This window comes from Pithys albifrons, chromosome Z, assembly GCF_047495875.1.
Source record: "Pithys albifrons albifrons isolate INPA30051 chromosome Z, PitAlb_v1, whole genome shotgun sequence".
In the NCBI taxonomy this organism is placed as follows: domain Eukaryota; kingdom Metazoa; phylum Chordata; class Aves; order Passeriformes; family Thamnophilidae; genus Pithys; species Pithys albifrons.
In genome coordinates, this window is record NC_092497.1 from 72,271,655 (window position 1) to 72,285,773 (window position 14,119).

The following is a 14,119-nucleotide window of genomic DNA, read 5'->3' on the forward strand; positions in this document are numbered from 1 at the left end:
AGAAGGGCAAGAAGGAGGACTCTGGAAACTACAGGCCTGTAAGTCTCACCAGAGTGCCTGGTAAAGTTATGGAGAAGATTCTTCTGAGAGGTACCAAAAAATACACAAAAGACAACACAGTCATCAATCACAGCCAGCACAGCCTCATGAGAGGAAAGTTCTGCTTATCAAACCTGATATCTGCTATGGCTAACCCACGTAGGTGATCAAGTGAAGCCAGTTGAGGTAACTTTTCAACTTTCAGCAGAGCTTTGTATACTGTCTCTTGCAGAATGCTTCTGGACAAAATGTCCAGCACAGCTGGATAAACACATCATGCAGTGGGTGAACAGTTGACTCACAGGTCAAGCACAGAGGGTGACAGTAACTGAGGCGACATCAGACTGGTTACCCGTCACTAGTGGGGTTCCATAGGGCTCCATCCTGGGCCCTGTGCTCTTCAACATCTTCATCAATGACTTGGATGCAGGACTAGAAGGGATACTGAGCAAGTTTGAAAATGGCACAATACTAGGAGGAGCTGTTTACTCCCTTGAAGGCAAGAGGCCCTGCAGAGAGACCTTGATAAATCAGAGGACTGGGTAACCACCAACCATATGAAGTTCAACAAGGGGAAGTGCTGGATTCTGCACCTGGGATGGGGCAACTCCAGATGCATAGACAGACTGGGGAATGAGATGCTGAAAAGCAGTGCCATGGAAAGCGACCTGGGGGTCCTGGTGGATGGCAAGTTGCATATGAGTCAGCAGTGCCCTGACAGCCAGGAGAGCCAACCATGTCCTGGGGGGCATCAGGCAAAACACCACCAGCTGATCAAGGGAGGGGTTGTCCTGCTCTGCTCTGCACTGGGGTGGCCTTACCTTGAATACTGTGAGCAGTTTTGGGCACCAAAATATAAGAAATACATTAAGCTCTTAGAGAATATTCAAAGGAGGGCAACAAACATGATGAAAAGCCTTGAGGGTAAGCTGTGTGAGGACTGGCTGAGGGTGCTTGGTGTGTTCAGCCTGGAGAAGAGGAGGCTGAGGGGAGACCTCATTGCAGTTACAACTTCCTTGTGAGGGGAAAAGGAGGACCCTACACTGATCTCTTCTCTGTGATGACCAGTGACAGGACCTGAGGGAATGACCTGAAGTTGTGTCAGGGGAGGTTTAGGTTGGATGTTAGAAAACCTTTCTTCACCCAGAGGGTGGTTGGGCACTGGAACAGGTTCCCCAGGGAAGTGGTCACATCAGTGGCCTGACAGAGCTCAAGAAGCATTTGGATGATGCTCTGAGGCCTATGGTGTGACTCCTGGGGATGGTCCTGCACAGGGCTAGGAGTTGGACTCAATGATTGTTGCAGGTCCTTTCCAACCCAGCATATTCTGTGATTCTATGATTCTGCTGGAAGAACTTAATAAACTGCCCACACTGCCAACTTACAGACAGTTGTGCACCCCCACGGTTGAGTGACCAGCCTGAGCTACCACTGTCTGTCAGAGCTAGGCCTTTAGAAGAACAATACCTCTTTCTAACCATGGCCATATTATTGGGAGCCAGTGCCACAGCTGATTCAAACAGCTGAAAAATATTGCTAAAGCCACATTGCACAAATATCTGAGTTGGAGGCAAAATGTACCACAAGAAAGAGGCTCCAACCAAGGTAAACAGGGGCACAAATATGCCTCACAGAGCTGAGTCACAGGACAAAGCATAGAGAGCACATGGAGGATGCATGTCCTTTCGATTGAACACTCCAGCCACTGCTGCAGCAGTATCAGCACCAGGTAAGCAGCACCTCCATTGCTGGATTTCCAAAGCAGAGGCGACAAGCCAGACAGAGGTTGCTTGGAGTGGTTTCCCCTATAGATTTACCTGATTTAGGGAGCAGGGTGAAGGTTTCAGGCACTACCTTCTGAATTAACTGTGTCAGTGCAGAGTGCATTTTGTTTCTCAGTCCTAGGAGTACATTTGCATAATACCATTTAAACTCTAAATGGACAGTGGGTCTCAGTAAACTCCTGTATATCAGCTTCCAATAATACCTCAGTTTGCAAAAGCAACATGTTATATAAACTCCTGGGGAGCTCAAAGAGAAAGGAAGGAAAGGAATGCCACAGTGTGAAGCACAAAGCAACAAAGGCACTTTTTGGCACCCTGCACCACTGCAATGTACAAAAGAAAGCAGGCACCTTTGCAATTCAAATCCACCCACTGTACAGCAACATCTGTACTTCACTTAAAGCCACTTCCAGAAATAATGATATGGGTTAAACTACCAATTTAACACAGTTTCAATGTAACTCTGGTCCAAGAACAACCTGCCATCCATGTAATTATTGCTGATCTACATCAGTAGCTCCACTGATCAGTATGACAAGCAGTTACGTTCAAATTGTACCTGACTGCTTTTGCCCCTGGCATTTTTCTCCCTCCTTCATGAATTTTGAACACTACTGGAAATGTTTTGCTCTGGCTACTGAAGCAGAGGTACAGGTGGTGCTGAGAGTTATTTCAGGGTCTGAGAGGTATGGAGAGACTATCGTCCACAACTGGTGAAATTCATAAGCAACTGTTGGCTATTTTTCCCCAGTAAAAGGGTAGAGGTAACACTATTTGCCTGCTGGTGCTCAGGTTGCTGTTTCAATGCATTTTTACTAGCTTAGATCTATTTTATCACTGCCACCATAGCAGTGCTTCTGTTGCTATCAGAGAAGCAGGTGTGCCTGGGACTATAAAACAGATGTTCTCTTACCTCACTGCCAGACATGGAAGACACAGGGAAAGCATGGGAGGAAGATGGAGAAGAACACCTTGCAAAGAATTTGCTGTGAATTTGCCACAAGGAAAGGGAAGTTCAGCTAACAGCCTACTTGGAGTTGCAGATGAATTATTTGTACCCAAAGCAAGTGGAAAAACACTGCTCCTTGCTTGGTAAGCACCTGTTTTCAGCACCACACTTGCTGCACTGTTAGGTTCTCCTTCAGCTGCAAACCTTTGTAAAAAGTTTACTCAACCTCAGAGTGCTCCAGGGTGCTTCCAGATAGAGGTCAACCCCCACTGACCTGAGAGTGTAACTAATTTCAGCTAATTGCTTTCATCCAGACCAATCCAAAGGGGACAAACCCAAAAGACATTAAAGTAATGACTTTCAACAATGCTGCCATCACATGTAGGTACCATGTTAGGAAAAGTGAAGAGCACCTGAGGTGCACCTTGAGGGCACAGCCCTAATTGCAAAAACCTAAGACTGAATGTTCTTTACCTCCAGCTACAGTAATGAAGCTACCTATAGACATGACTTATGACCAATCCACATAATGCCATTGTGAAACAGCCAATATCCCAATACTCTCAACTAGCAAGAAAGAATGCTGTATTGTTATTTGCAATTCTAAGTTCTTACAATCCATGCACAGTAATACCACTTTTTGTTTAAAATATTTTAGAGAAATAAAATTGCATGCTACATGGAGACATAACAAAGATTTGAAATTTGACATTTCTGTACATCAGCATAAGAAATCAAACGCCATAATTTGAAGAGAGTGCTACGAATAGCCAATTTTCAGTTCCACAGATAATGTTGTCAACAAGTACTCTTCATAGAGAGACTCTGCCACAGCCAAGATGACTCACTATGTTATATACTAATGCTTTGTATGTAGCTATGCAAAAAACCCCTAACAAACAAACAGAAAAACCCCAACAAATCAAAATCCTAACAAACAAAATCAACAAGATAAAAACCCAAAGCTATGTTGCTCTGGCCATTACTTTCAATTGGCTAATTTTCCTCACAGAATTCATTTATTTATTGATTGATTGATAGGAAATTGTCCAGAAAGGTACTGCTAAAGCTTTTCCAATCAGCCTATTCCCTCTGTCTTTGTTTTAATTTTAAGCCAGAAGGACTATCTCCCAGGTCTTCCTTAAAACCAACACAAAACAGGGGTATTTCCTTTTGGAATGTACTGTATCACAGGAAAGAAGATATACACAATCTTATGGACTATGAACCATTTTATTTTACTTGTTCCTTTAAAACTATGTTTAAAAAGATAGAGAATATTTTTTCTCCAGTTGTGCTATGTAAGAAAACAGTTATTGTATTTAGGTTTCATTTAATTTCCATGAGTAAAGCAAACTACAGAAGCCTCTGTTAGTGTCACAGGCAGATATTTTTCATACCAATAAAAACTTTGTTACATGATATGCAAATTTCTCACCTGTAATCTGCATTATTTTAAACAAAATTTTGTGGCTGCCATGTATGAAAACACATGTATATAGTTACTTCTCTATATTTACCTAATCTACAAGAGAAAGGCTACAAAAGTGTATACAAACCTTATTGTTAACACCAGAAAAAGGATATGAATACCCTCAATTACTAGAAACTAAAGAATGTAATGTAAAACCTTCATTTCACAGAATAAATAAAATTTCTTTTCCTTAAGGATATGTCACATCAAAGTCAAAGAGGAGTCAAATTAAGCAAATATACATGAGGAAAGATCAAACTTTAAAGGGCCTGCAATTATTTTGTATGTTGTTAATTTAACTTTGCTTAGTGATACCAGTACTTATTAATGACTATAAATTATTAGAAACAGCATTCAAACTGAACATGAACAAAACTTTTAAAAACTCACAGAAATTATTCCCAGATTCAGGGAATGATGCATATGCTGCATGTTCTTACTGAAATGAAGGTACTCAGAACCCAGACCACACTGAATAGAGCAAGTCATTCCAGTTTTGAAATACATTTTTGCTAAACCTTCATCCCTTCCTAGCATATTAACTTGGAAATTTTACATGTCATTGCAGCTCAGCTTCTAAGCACCAAAAATCAGAATGACCTTCATTTTTCTCATTGGCGTAATTCCCTTGTTACAATTTCCATACCATCAACTCGACCATGATACAAGCTGAGGTGGCAAAGCAGTAAAGTTGCATTACCTGTAATAAACTTACAAGAGCTAAGCATTATCATAGACTAAAGCCCTGCACAGAATTCTATAGTGTAGTATAAATAATTATATTATCCTTAAAACTATAGGACCTGAATTTTCATAAAAGTTGAGACCTGCTTAACAAAAGGTCAAGTATTATTCTCAGTTCTTACAAGCTAAACTGAAACTAAACAAACATGAATGTTGGATCCACATATCATTTCAAATTATAATTAACACCTCCTTTAATTGAAAGTGTCACAATTACTCTCCCTCTCTACAAGTGATTAGTCTCAAACCTTCAGCTGAAGTGTGAGCTTTCCACTGTTCTTCCTACCTTCATTTTCAATGACAACATGAAGACAGGATAATAATTTTCAAGTTCCATACATTAAACTTATTCTAACATCATTTTGTTAAAACTGTAAAACAAACCAGGCCCAAAATATCTAGTTAAAAATTTAATTATGAAATTCTATTGAAGACAAATTGAATAGACTTGTTCTTACCTTGGTAGGAAGACACTTTCCACTACATAGAAGTCTTGCATAAGAACATCTCTGTCTGGTTTTGATGTAAGGTTTCCTACCGTGTATCCTATTCCCAGCTGGATAGCACCTTTAATAGCTGAGGATGTAGTCTGTGTAGAAAGTAACAATTCAAGCATGAGTTTGCTAAAACAGATTTCTGTTCTTTATCAGTAATATGACATTGTAAACTCTTTAATCATTTTTGTAATAATGATACCATGTTATCCTTATTCCTAGAGCTCAGTGAGATGACTAAGTTTCAGCTAAAAGATCTAAAAGTCATTACACTGTAGTAAAATCTACAAAAATCAATTTTCTGCTTGTACAAACTGAAACTTCTAAAACTGCCCAAATAATTTAGACATTGGCTTCTAACTCAGCATAGAATCATAGAATACCAGCTTGAAAGGACCACAGGGATCATCTGGTTCAACCTCTCTTGGCAGACACATAATCTAGACAAGATGGCCCAGCACTGTGGGAAAACACTGAAATGGATCTCTGAGGAGGATGGAGCCTGCAAGCAGCAGACCTGAGCAGCTACATACACAAGATTTTGGTGGTGGGAGTTTGAAAGTTATGCGTTTTCTCTGTACAGTGTTTAGTTCAGAAAGTTTCTGTATCCCTCCTGCAGGGTGCCACTCCTCTCTTGTCTTCCCTGTAGGCATTGTTTCCTGAGGAGTCCCACCCGGGGCTGTTCCGCTCCCAGCATTGCCAATGCGGCAGCAGCTGGAACTTGCCGGGGCTTGCCCTGGCCCGTCTCCGAGCTGGGGTGGCACCGTGTTTGGAATTGCCCTGCCTCGTGTAGCCAGTGCAGCCTGCAGCAGCACAACTGCCACTCCTGTCGGTTTCCAACCTTGTCCTAACCCTATTGGTTATCGCATCCGTCTATCCCCAATCCCTGGGTTTCTATTGGGTTTGGTTCCTCCATTTTCCTATTGGCTAGCTGAGTATGGAAGTTACTTCCCCTTCTGGAGCCCTTACCAATCCCATCCCAGTTCCAGCACCTTCCCCTCAGAAGGCTTTAAAACCCTCATGATGTCACAATAAAGAGTTCTCACCACAAGTCTCCTCTGAGTGAACATCTCACTCTCGCACCCCCAGCTCGGTGGACCTCCGGGGACCATCTCTCCTACCCCTCAAACCTCCCAATGCCACACAGCACCCTGTCAAGCCAAATCTCAAAATTGTCCCACATTGGGGAATTTATCACTTCTGGTGAAATTAATCTGTTGGCTGACTGTTCTCACTGTGAAATCCACTTGGGTTCAACTGGAACATCTCCAGGAATAGCTTTAACCCATTATCCCTCAAGTTTTCCATGTGACTCCTTGTAAAAATAGTCTTCATATTCTTTGTAGCCACTCTCTAAATACTAGAACATGGTGGCAAGTGTTCCCCTCAGCCTTCTTTTCTCAAGATCCAACAAACCCAGCTCTTTCAGCTTCTCCTCACATGGTAAGCTTCTCAGTCCTTTGATCATCTTTGTGGCACTTTTCTCCACCCTGTCCATATCTTTTTGGAATAGTAGGGACCAAAACTGACAACAGTCTTCCATATGTAGACTGAAAAAATGGAATAGTGACTTCTCTATATTTGCTGGCGATTCCTTTTTTCGTGCAGCCCAGGATCTTGCTGCGTTTCTTTGCTACAGCAGCACACTGCTCACTCATACCAAGCTTGTTGCTTACCAACCTCCAGGTCTCCTTCCACAGAACTGCTCCCCTGTCAAGTGATCCCAGCCTGTGCTGCAGTCCTGGATTATGTTTTCCCAGGTGTAAGACCTTACACTTGCCCTTGTTGAACTTCATGATATTTGTATTAGCCCACTCTTCCAGCCTATCCAGGTATTTCTGCAGGGTGGCATTCCCTTCCAAAGCATCCACCTCTGCTCAGTTTGGCATTATTGGCAACCTTCATCAGGGTACACTTGATTCTGGAGTGATCATAAGTGATCTGGATGATCATTTATGAAGACATAAACAGTGCTGGGCTGAACATGAGTCCCTGGGGGATGCCACTTTTTGCAAGACTGCCAGTTTGAAAAGCAGCCATTTACCACCTCTCACGTTGTCAAGGACTATTTGCCCTTGGTGAACCCATCCTGGCTTTTCCCAATCACAATTCAATCAAGCAGTAGTGGTTCCCAGGAGGATTCTTTCCATAACTTTTCCAAGGACTGAACTAAGGCTGATGTACCTATAATTTCCTGCATCCTCCTTTAAGCCCTTCTTGTAGATGGGAGTGGCATTAGCCTTCTTTCACTCTCCTCATCTCCACAACTTCTCAAAGATTATGGAGAGCAGCCTCACAATGACCTCATCAAGCTCTACCAACATCCTTGGGTATTGTCAAGACCTCTGGACTTGCAGTGGCCAAGCTCCTGTAACAGGTCACACCCCAACTATTCCTTCACTGACGGTGGGTCTGAGGTTGTATCAACTTGGATTTGTCTGGGGCACAGCAGTGCTGCTGAGGACAAATGAGAAGGAAGTGTTGAGAACCTCTGCCTCTTCAGCATTGTTGGTGACTAATTAAACTCTCCTCTTTAATAGTGGACCAGTATGTTCCTTTTCTTTCTGCTTGTTGTTTACATACCCAAAGAACCCTTTCTTGTGGTTTCTGACATCTCTTGCCAATTTCAATTTGAGCTTTTTCCAACTGCATCCCTGCATGCCCTGGCAACACCCTTGTGGTTCTCAACAGATGCTTGTTCCCTTTTCCATCTCTGCTGTGCTTCCCTTTTGGTTTTGAACAGACTCAGAAGATCACAGTAAAACCAAGGGGGTCTCTTGCTCCACCTACTTCACTTCCCTTTAAAGAGAACGAACTGGTTTTATGCTTCTGGAGGAGTGATCTTGACAAAGTCTCAGGACTTCCTAGCTACTTTATTCTCCATGGAAGCTTCCCTCCTGGCTGATTACTGAACAAGCTGAAGTTTTCTCTTCTAAAAACCAAAACCTTTGCTTTAGTACTAACCTTCAGAGTGCACAGCCAGATCCCAAACTCCACAGTATTGGAATCACTGCAGGCAAAGCCACCGCTAATTGAGACATTACAAAGCAAGTTTCCTTGGTATGTGAGTAGCAAGTCCAGCAGTGCCTCATTCCTGTTTGGCACATGTAATGTTTGTGTGAGGAAGCAGTCCTCCATGCATTCCAGGAACTTGATGGATGACCTAAGCCATTGTATTGTTCTACCAACAAATGTCTGGTTAGTTGAAGTCACCCATAACAACCAGGATCTGTAATCTAAAACTTGCTTAAGTGACCCTTTTTAAGTGCTTCTTTGCCCTTATCATCTTGGGATGGAGGTCAGTAGCAGATGCCTAACCTAAGATCCCCCTTGGTGATGTCCCTTCTGATCTTGACCTGAAGGCATTTGATGGAGTTTCCATTGTCACTGACTTCTGTATGTTCACAATTCTTTTTAACACAGAGCACAACTACTCCTCCTCCTCTACTTTCCTGCCTGTCTTTACAAAACAGGCTATAGCTATCCTTTGTGATCCTCTTAAGACTTTTCAATCTAACTGGATATTCAAATGTCAGGAGTTAGAAACAGCATGGATTACATCCTGGAAAAAACCAGTCACAAATTCCAGGCGACCTACATGTATGCCAAGGCATCACAATGTAAGCTTATGGCCTAAAAACTGACTCTAGATACAAGTGCATTTATTGCATTCTGCCTAACAGTCAGTGCAAGAAGTGCATTGACTGGGTTGAATCCAGAGAAAAATGAAAGTGATGAGGAAAGATAAATTTCTACAAAAAACCAACAAATAGCTGCATAATGTGGAATGACTAAATTAACAGGCAGGGGTTTTAGGACAGAGAAAGGTTCAAAAGGACAGCACCAAACTATGATATTATATATGTGTAAATTGATACCATCTCTGAAACTTTCTTACACTGAATAGATGATCCTGCTAGATTAATTAAAAATCAGAAAATAGTCAAGAAAACAATTCTTAAGAAAAGACTGACTGACTGACTGAATAAAGAAAAACACTGGGATGGGAAAGAAAGCTATTAGGGAGGGAGTATCTTCCCTTGCGTGATGTATTTTCACCCGTCTGAAGACAACATTTTTGGTGCCTATGTGATAGATGAAATTTATTAATTTGCTAAACTCAAATTGAAATTGTATTTGATGATTTTTATTTGAATGTAGAAGTGTATATATATGTTTAAAAATCTGTTGAAACCCAGCATTGGACAGTTTTTTTTGCAGGAGCCACAAAGATAAGAAACCATGATTAAAGGGACAAAAGAACCAAAATTACAACCTTCCAGACCCCCACCGCAGGGGGTTGGGAGAAGCCTACCTCTGGCTCGGCTGCATTCCCGTAAACCCCCTCCTCCCTTCCCCCCCCCTTCAGTCCATCCTGGTTTCAGTACTTCTCATCCCGGCATCTACCCCTTCTCCCCCCCAGTTTTTCCCTTATCAAGCCTCCCCCACCCTCGGACACGAGTTTCGCTATAGTGACCTTTCCCCCCCTTCCCAAGCCAGTGCCCAGACAACCCTCCCGACCCTGTGCTCTGTCTCAATCCCGCGGGTCCCCCCCAAAATTTGGCAAAGCCCTTCTCCAAACCTAGGCTGCCCCCCCCGTCTCCCCAAACGATCCCCGCACCGTATCTGTGCAGCCTCACGCCGGCTAAAACACCCTCCACACCCCATAACCCCGCTCCCACCACAGTGCCCAAGTTTTGTCGCCAGCCGCCCCGCTGGGAACCAAATCCCGTAACCCCAGCCCGGTTTCGCTAGCCCCGCTGGTCCCCCGTTCCCCCCCCTTTTTTTTCTCCCCCAGACCATCCCGGTTTCTTCACCCAGCTGGTGCCACCAAGCTCCCGGTCCCCGTTCCCCTCCCCACCTCGGTCCATCCCGGGACACCCCCCCCACCCCGTCCTTCTCCCTTGAAACAGACGCTGCATCCACTCTCCCCGTCCCGGGTTATCCACACTCCAGTTCACTGGTTTTTTTTTAATAAATAAAATTTCGGTCTCCTGCCAAGCCCACCACTGGTTCAGCATATGAGACAGGTCAGCCACTGCCTGGAGTGGCCACCGTGTCTGCGAAACCCTCCATGCTGCATCAAGACATTTGCTGCCACCACCCACGTCGCTCCCAGAGCCACCTCAGCCCCGCGGCTGCATCAGGGTGAACCACCATCGCAGTGCTGTGACCAGACCCCTACTTGGAGTAGCCCAGTCATCTTAGAAACTCTATTACGGCCATCTTCAGCCAGCCGCATGGAAAGTCATGGGACCAGCCCAGCGGCCGCTGAATGGCAACTACTACACAATACCTCAAGCCTACACAACGCAGAATGTTGTGCCACAGAACTGAGCATGCGCAGAAGGGACACAGTTTGCGTAACTCTTACGAAATACAGGAACTGGGCATGCGCAGAAAGGACACAGTTTGCACAACTCTTGCGAAATGCAAGAACTGCGTCTGCGCAAGGGGGCGTGGCCTACGCCAAAAAAGTGAATATAAATGAGGTTTTGGCCCAGGTCCAGCACGAACCTTTTGGGAGCTGGTCTCCTAGGTCGTCCAGTGCTCTGCCACGCTGCAAGCACTGTATTGCTCCTCTCTTGCCTTCACAAAGAGCTGAAATCACTGAGGCTGGGGCTAACTGAGCTGGACACTGCTATCACTTATTAAAATCAATTTCTGTTTGGTTTTTTTTTCTTAATAAATAATGTTACTTTTTTTTTCCTTATTAAATAAAATAAATACTGATATTCTAGCCAACGCCTAGCTGCCTATAACACCTATTTTCAGGTTATACCTCCCGCCCACCAAATAAACAAGAGACTAACAGGGGAAGCAAAGAACACCAGAAGTTTCATGATCTGAACCACTTCAGCACTTGAACAAAACCATTTCAGGAATGGGAATCACATAAGAAATAGTTCAAGTACAAAAAGCTACCCTTGTTTTAGTTTTTGGAACAGCATATGCTAGTGACTGCTTATTTTTAGAAACGACAGAGATGTGTATCTCCTAAATAATTAATACTGCAAATCATGCAGAACTTATACTTGCATAATAGTTGAGAATAGGCAATTTGGTGGGAACAAATAACACTGCATTCTCAAAGTGTTACTTTGACTACTAAAAAGATTTGGCTTTGTGTCATAAGAAGAGTCACATTTTTCTTTCCTTGAAAGGCTTCTATTCATGAATGATTAATGCACAACAAAAGCTGTAATTATGTAACTTTGATCAAACCAATACACATACAAATAGTTTCTACTTCATAGCTGGATGACCATCTTGTTCACTGCCATAGCAAGCAACTGTGTCCAAAAGAATAGTGGACAGTACAATACAAAAGAGAACATTCCATTCCAAATAAACACTAACAAATCCCACTGAACTTAAAAACCCCAAAACAAAACCCAAAAAGCACAAGAGAGGTAACCTGGCAATGTGACTTCAAAAGGAAAATCCTGGATTACCTTTCAAGCTCATAAAAATATCTGTAAGAATTTTTTTCAAATTCCAAAGAAGACCTAGAAGACCTAGAGATCTACAGCCTCTGGAAGGCAGAATGCAGGGTGTTCCACTAGTGTGATGCAGACACTACCTACAAGGTTACCTTCTTGTTAATTTCCACTGCTGTTCAAGAGTGCTATTGGTAATAACCCGTCATTTCTACAGCAATCACAGCTATTGGTTTAACAGAAAAACAATGTTATGAAATCATTCAGGATGCTTTAACAACTGTTTTAAAACAAATTGATAGAAGTTACAGCATGCTGAAGGAAATTGCTGGCCCAAAGTAATTTGTTTGTCAATCATTGTTATATGATTAAATGTAGGGTAAATTGCAATTCTTGCAGCCATGTAAACTGAGAAATTGCCCATTCCCCATTCTACTGTCCCAGAATGCCAGTATTTTAAAGTGAGTAAGAATATTTCTCTTTCATCTTAACTGGGAACAGATCAGCAAAGGTAAAAGAGCCGTATTTCAGGAAAGATGTACCAGGGACAAAGTGCCCCAGAAGACCCACAGTTTCTGGAGGACTGAAACAAAAAGCCTTTTCACAGATTTAACCCTGCATAAAAAAGGTCAAACTGGCTCCATTATTAAGGAATGCATCTTTGTCTATTTTTGCAAAAAGTAAATATATTTTCTCTGCTACAAAAAGCCTGTAGGAATTAAAGAAAAGATATATGCAGACACATAAAGCATACTAACAGGTTATACAATGAAAGAGTATATAATATAGAACACAGCTATATGGAATATTGCCATCACTGCTAAATTTTCTAGCACTAGATTCACTCTTCTCTGCAGATGGATCTTCCACTAACTCTATATCACTTTAAGTTGAAATCCTTTTTTGGAACAGCCAAATAAATGAGAACATAAATCCTTTCAAATCACGTATTAAGTTTGCATATGATCCCACAAATGTACTAAGCAGGATTTCAGCATTGCTTTCCCTAAAAGTAATTGCTTTCAGTGTCCTGTAAAATTTAATTTGCTATTTTCATAAAAGTGTTAATCAGACACACATAATGTATGCAAAAGCACTTTACTTTCTAATAATAATAATAAAATCAACTACCTGAAGGTACCTGAAGCTATTTGACAACTGTGTAAGTTAGAGACAAGGCTACTGAAAGGATTGAAAAAGTCTGTCCTTTAAAGTAAATGAAAAAAAATTCCAGGGATGGCAAAAATATACATATTATAGTTTCCAAAATTGTGTTATACATTGCTTAATAATTATTTCCATTAGAGTGTGAAGGTTGTAAACACCTGGCCAACCTAACTAACCAATAATGTGTCAGTAAAGGCACCAAGTACACAGTACACAAAGACTTCAGATATGGTAAATACATTTTTTCTTTTAAACAAGTTTCCTTATATTTTTCCATATTTTTATGGGAATATTAATGACATAAAATGAATGATTTAAGAACCCACAAGCAGAGAGGAGCTGAGTGGGACTAAGCTTCATTTAACACAGAAGTTCCCCTCAACTCTCCTTCACAAAGTTATCTTTCCATTCTTCTTTCAATCCTCAGTGGTTCTTTGCTAAGTCTTTATGCATTTCCCACAACACGCTCATGAAATGTAACTAAGGTTCTTGGCTGCTTCAAAAGTAGACATCCTAGAGATTCCCTTTAGGATTGCGTGAATGTAAATTTGGTCCTTGTTTATGTATTCTCCCTCCTTGTAACTCATTTTATTGCAGCTGAAATTTCACTTATGAACTTTCTGGGACAAAGATATTTTCAGAAGACATCTGGGTTAATGCAGATGCTATAAAGCAATGAAAAGAAACTAACTCTGCCTCATCAACTCTACCTCATTATTGCTTTGAAAGGCAAGATGATGATTCCTTTTCTGCATGCTCTTTACTACATTCATTTAAACAGGTTTTAAAACCTGCCTAATGAAATGGCAGAGGCATCTAGCCACCACAGTTCTGTGTAAAGAGATGGGGAGAAACAAACACCTGAGCAAAGCACACCACTGATAACCACTGCTTTGCAACCATGCGTCCCACAAAGTAGCTGCCATTAGTTCATTTTGCTGTACTACGGAATGTGGAGAAGCCTGCTCTCACGTCCCTCACCATCCCAGTCTGCTCAGGAGCTGGACTGGTATAGAATACCTGCCTTG

General features: G+C 42.1%; 1 protein-coding gene across 5 annotated transcripts in view; it reads right to left on the minus strand.

Annotated features, from left to right (window-relative positions):
* The window catches only part of PIP5K1B (phosphatidylinositol-4-phosphate 5-kinase type 1 beta), a 109,972-nt gene that overhangs the window by 61,877 nt on the left and 33,976 nt on the right, over positions 1-14,119 (minus strand). For all 5 annotated transcript variants that reach the window (XM_071580212.1, XM_071580216.1, XM_071580214.1 and 2 more), the window contains one exon: positions 5,449-5,579. In XM_071580212.1, the coding sequence (XP_071436313.1) occupies positions 5,449-5,579 (131 nt within the window). The remainder of the gene's footprint in view (positions 1-5,448; positions 5,580-14,119) is intronic.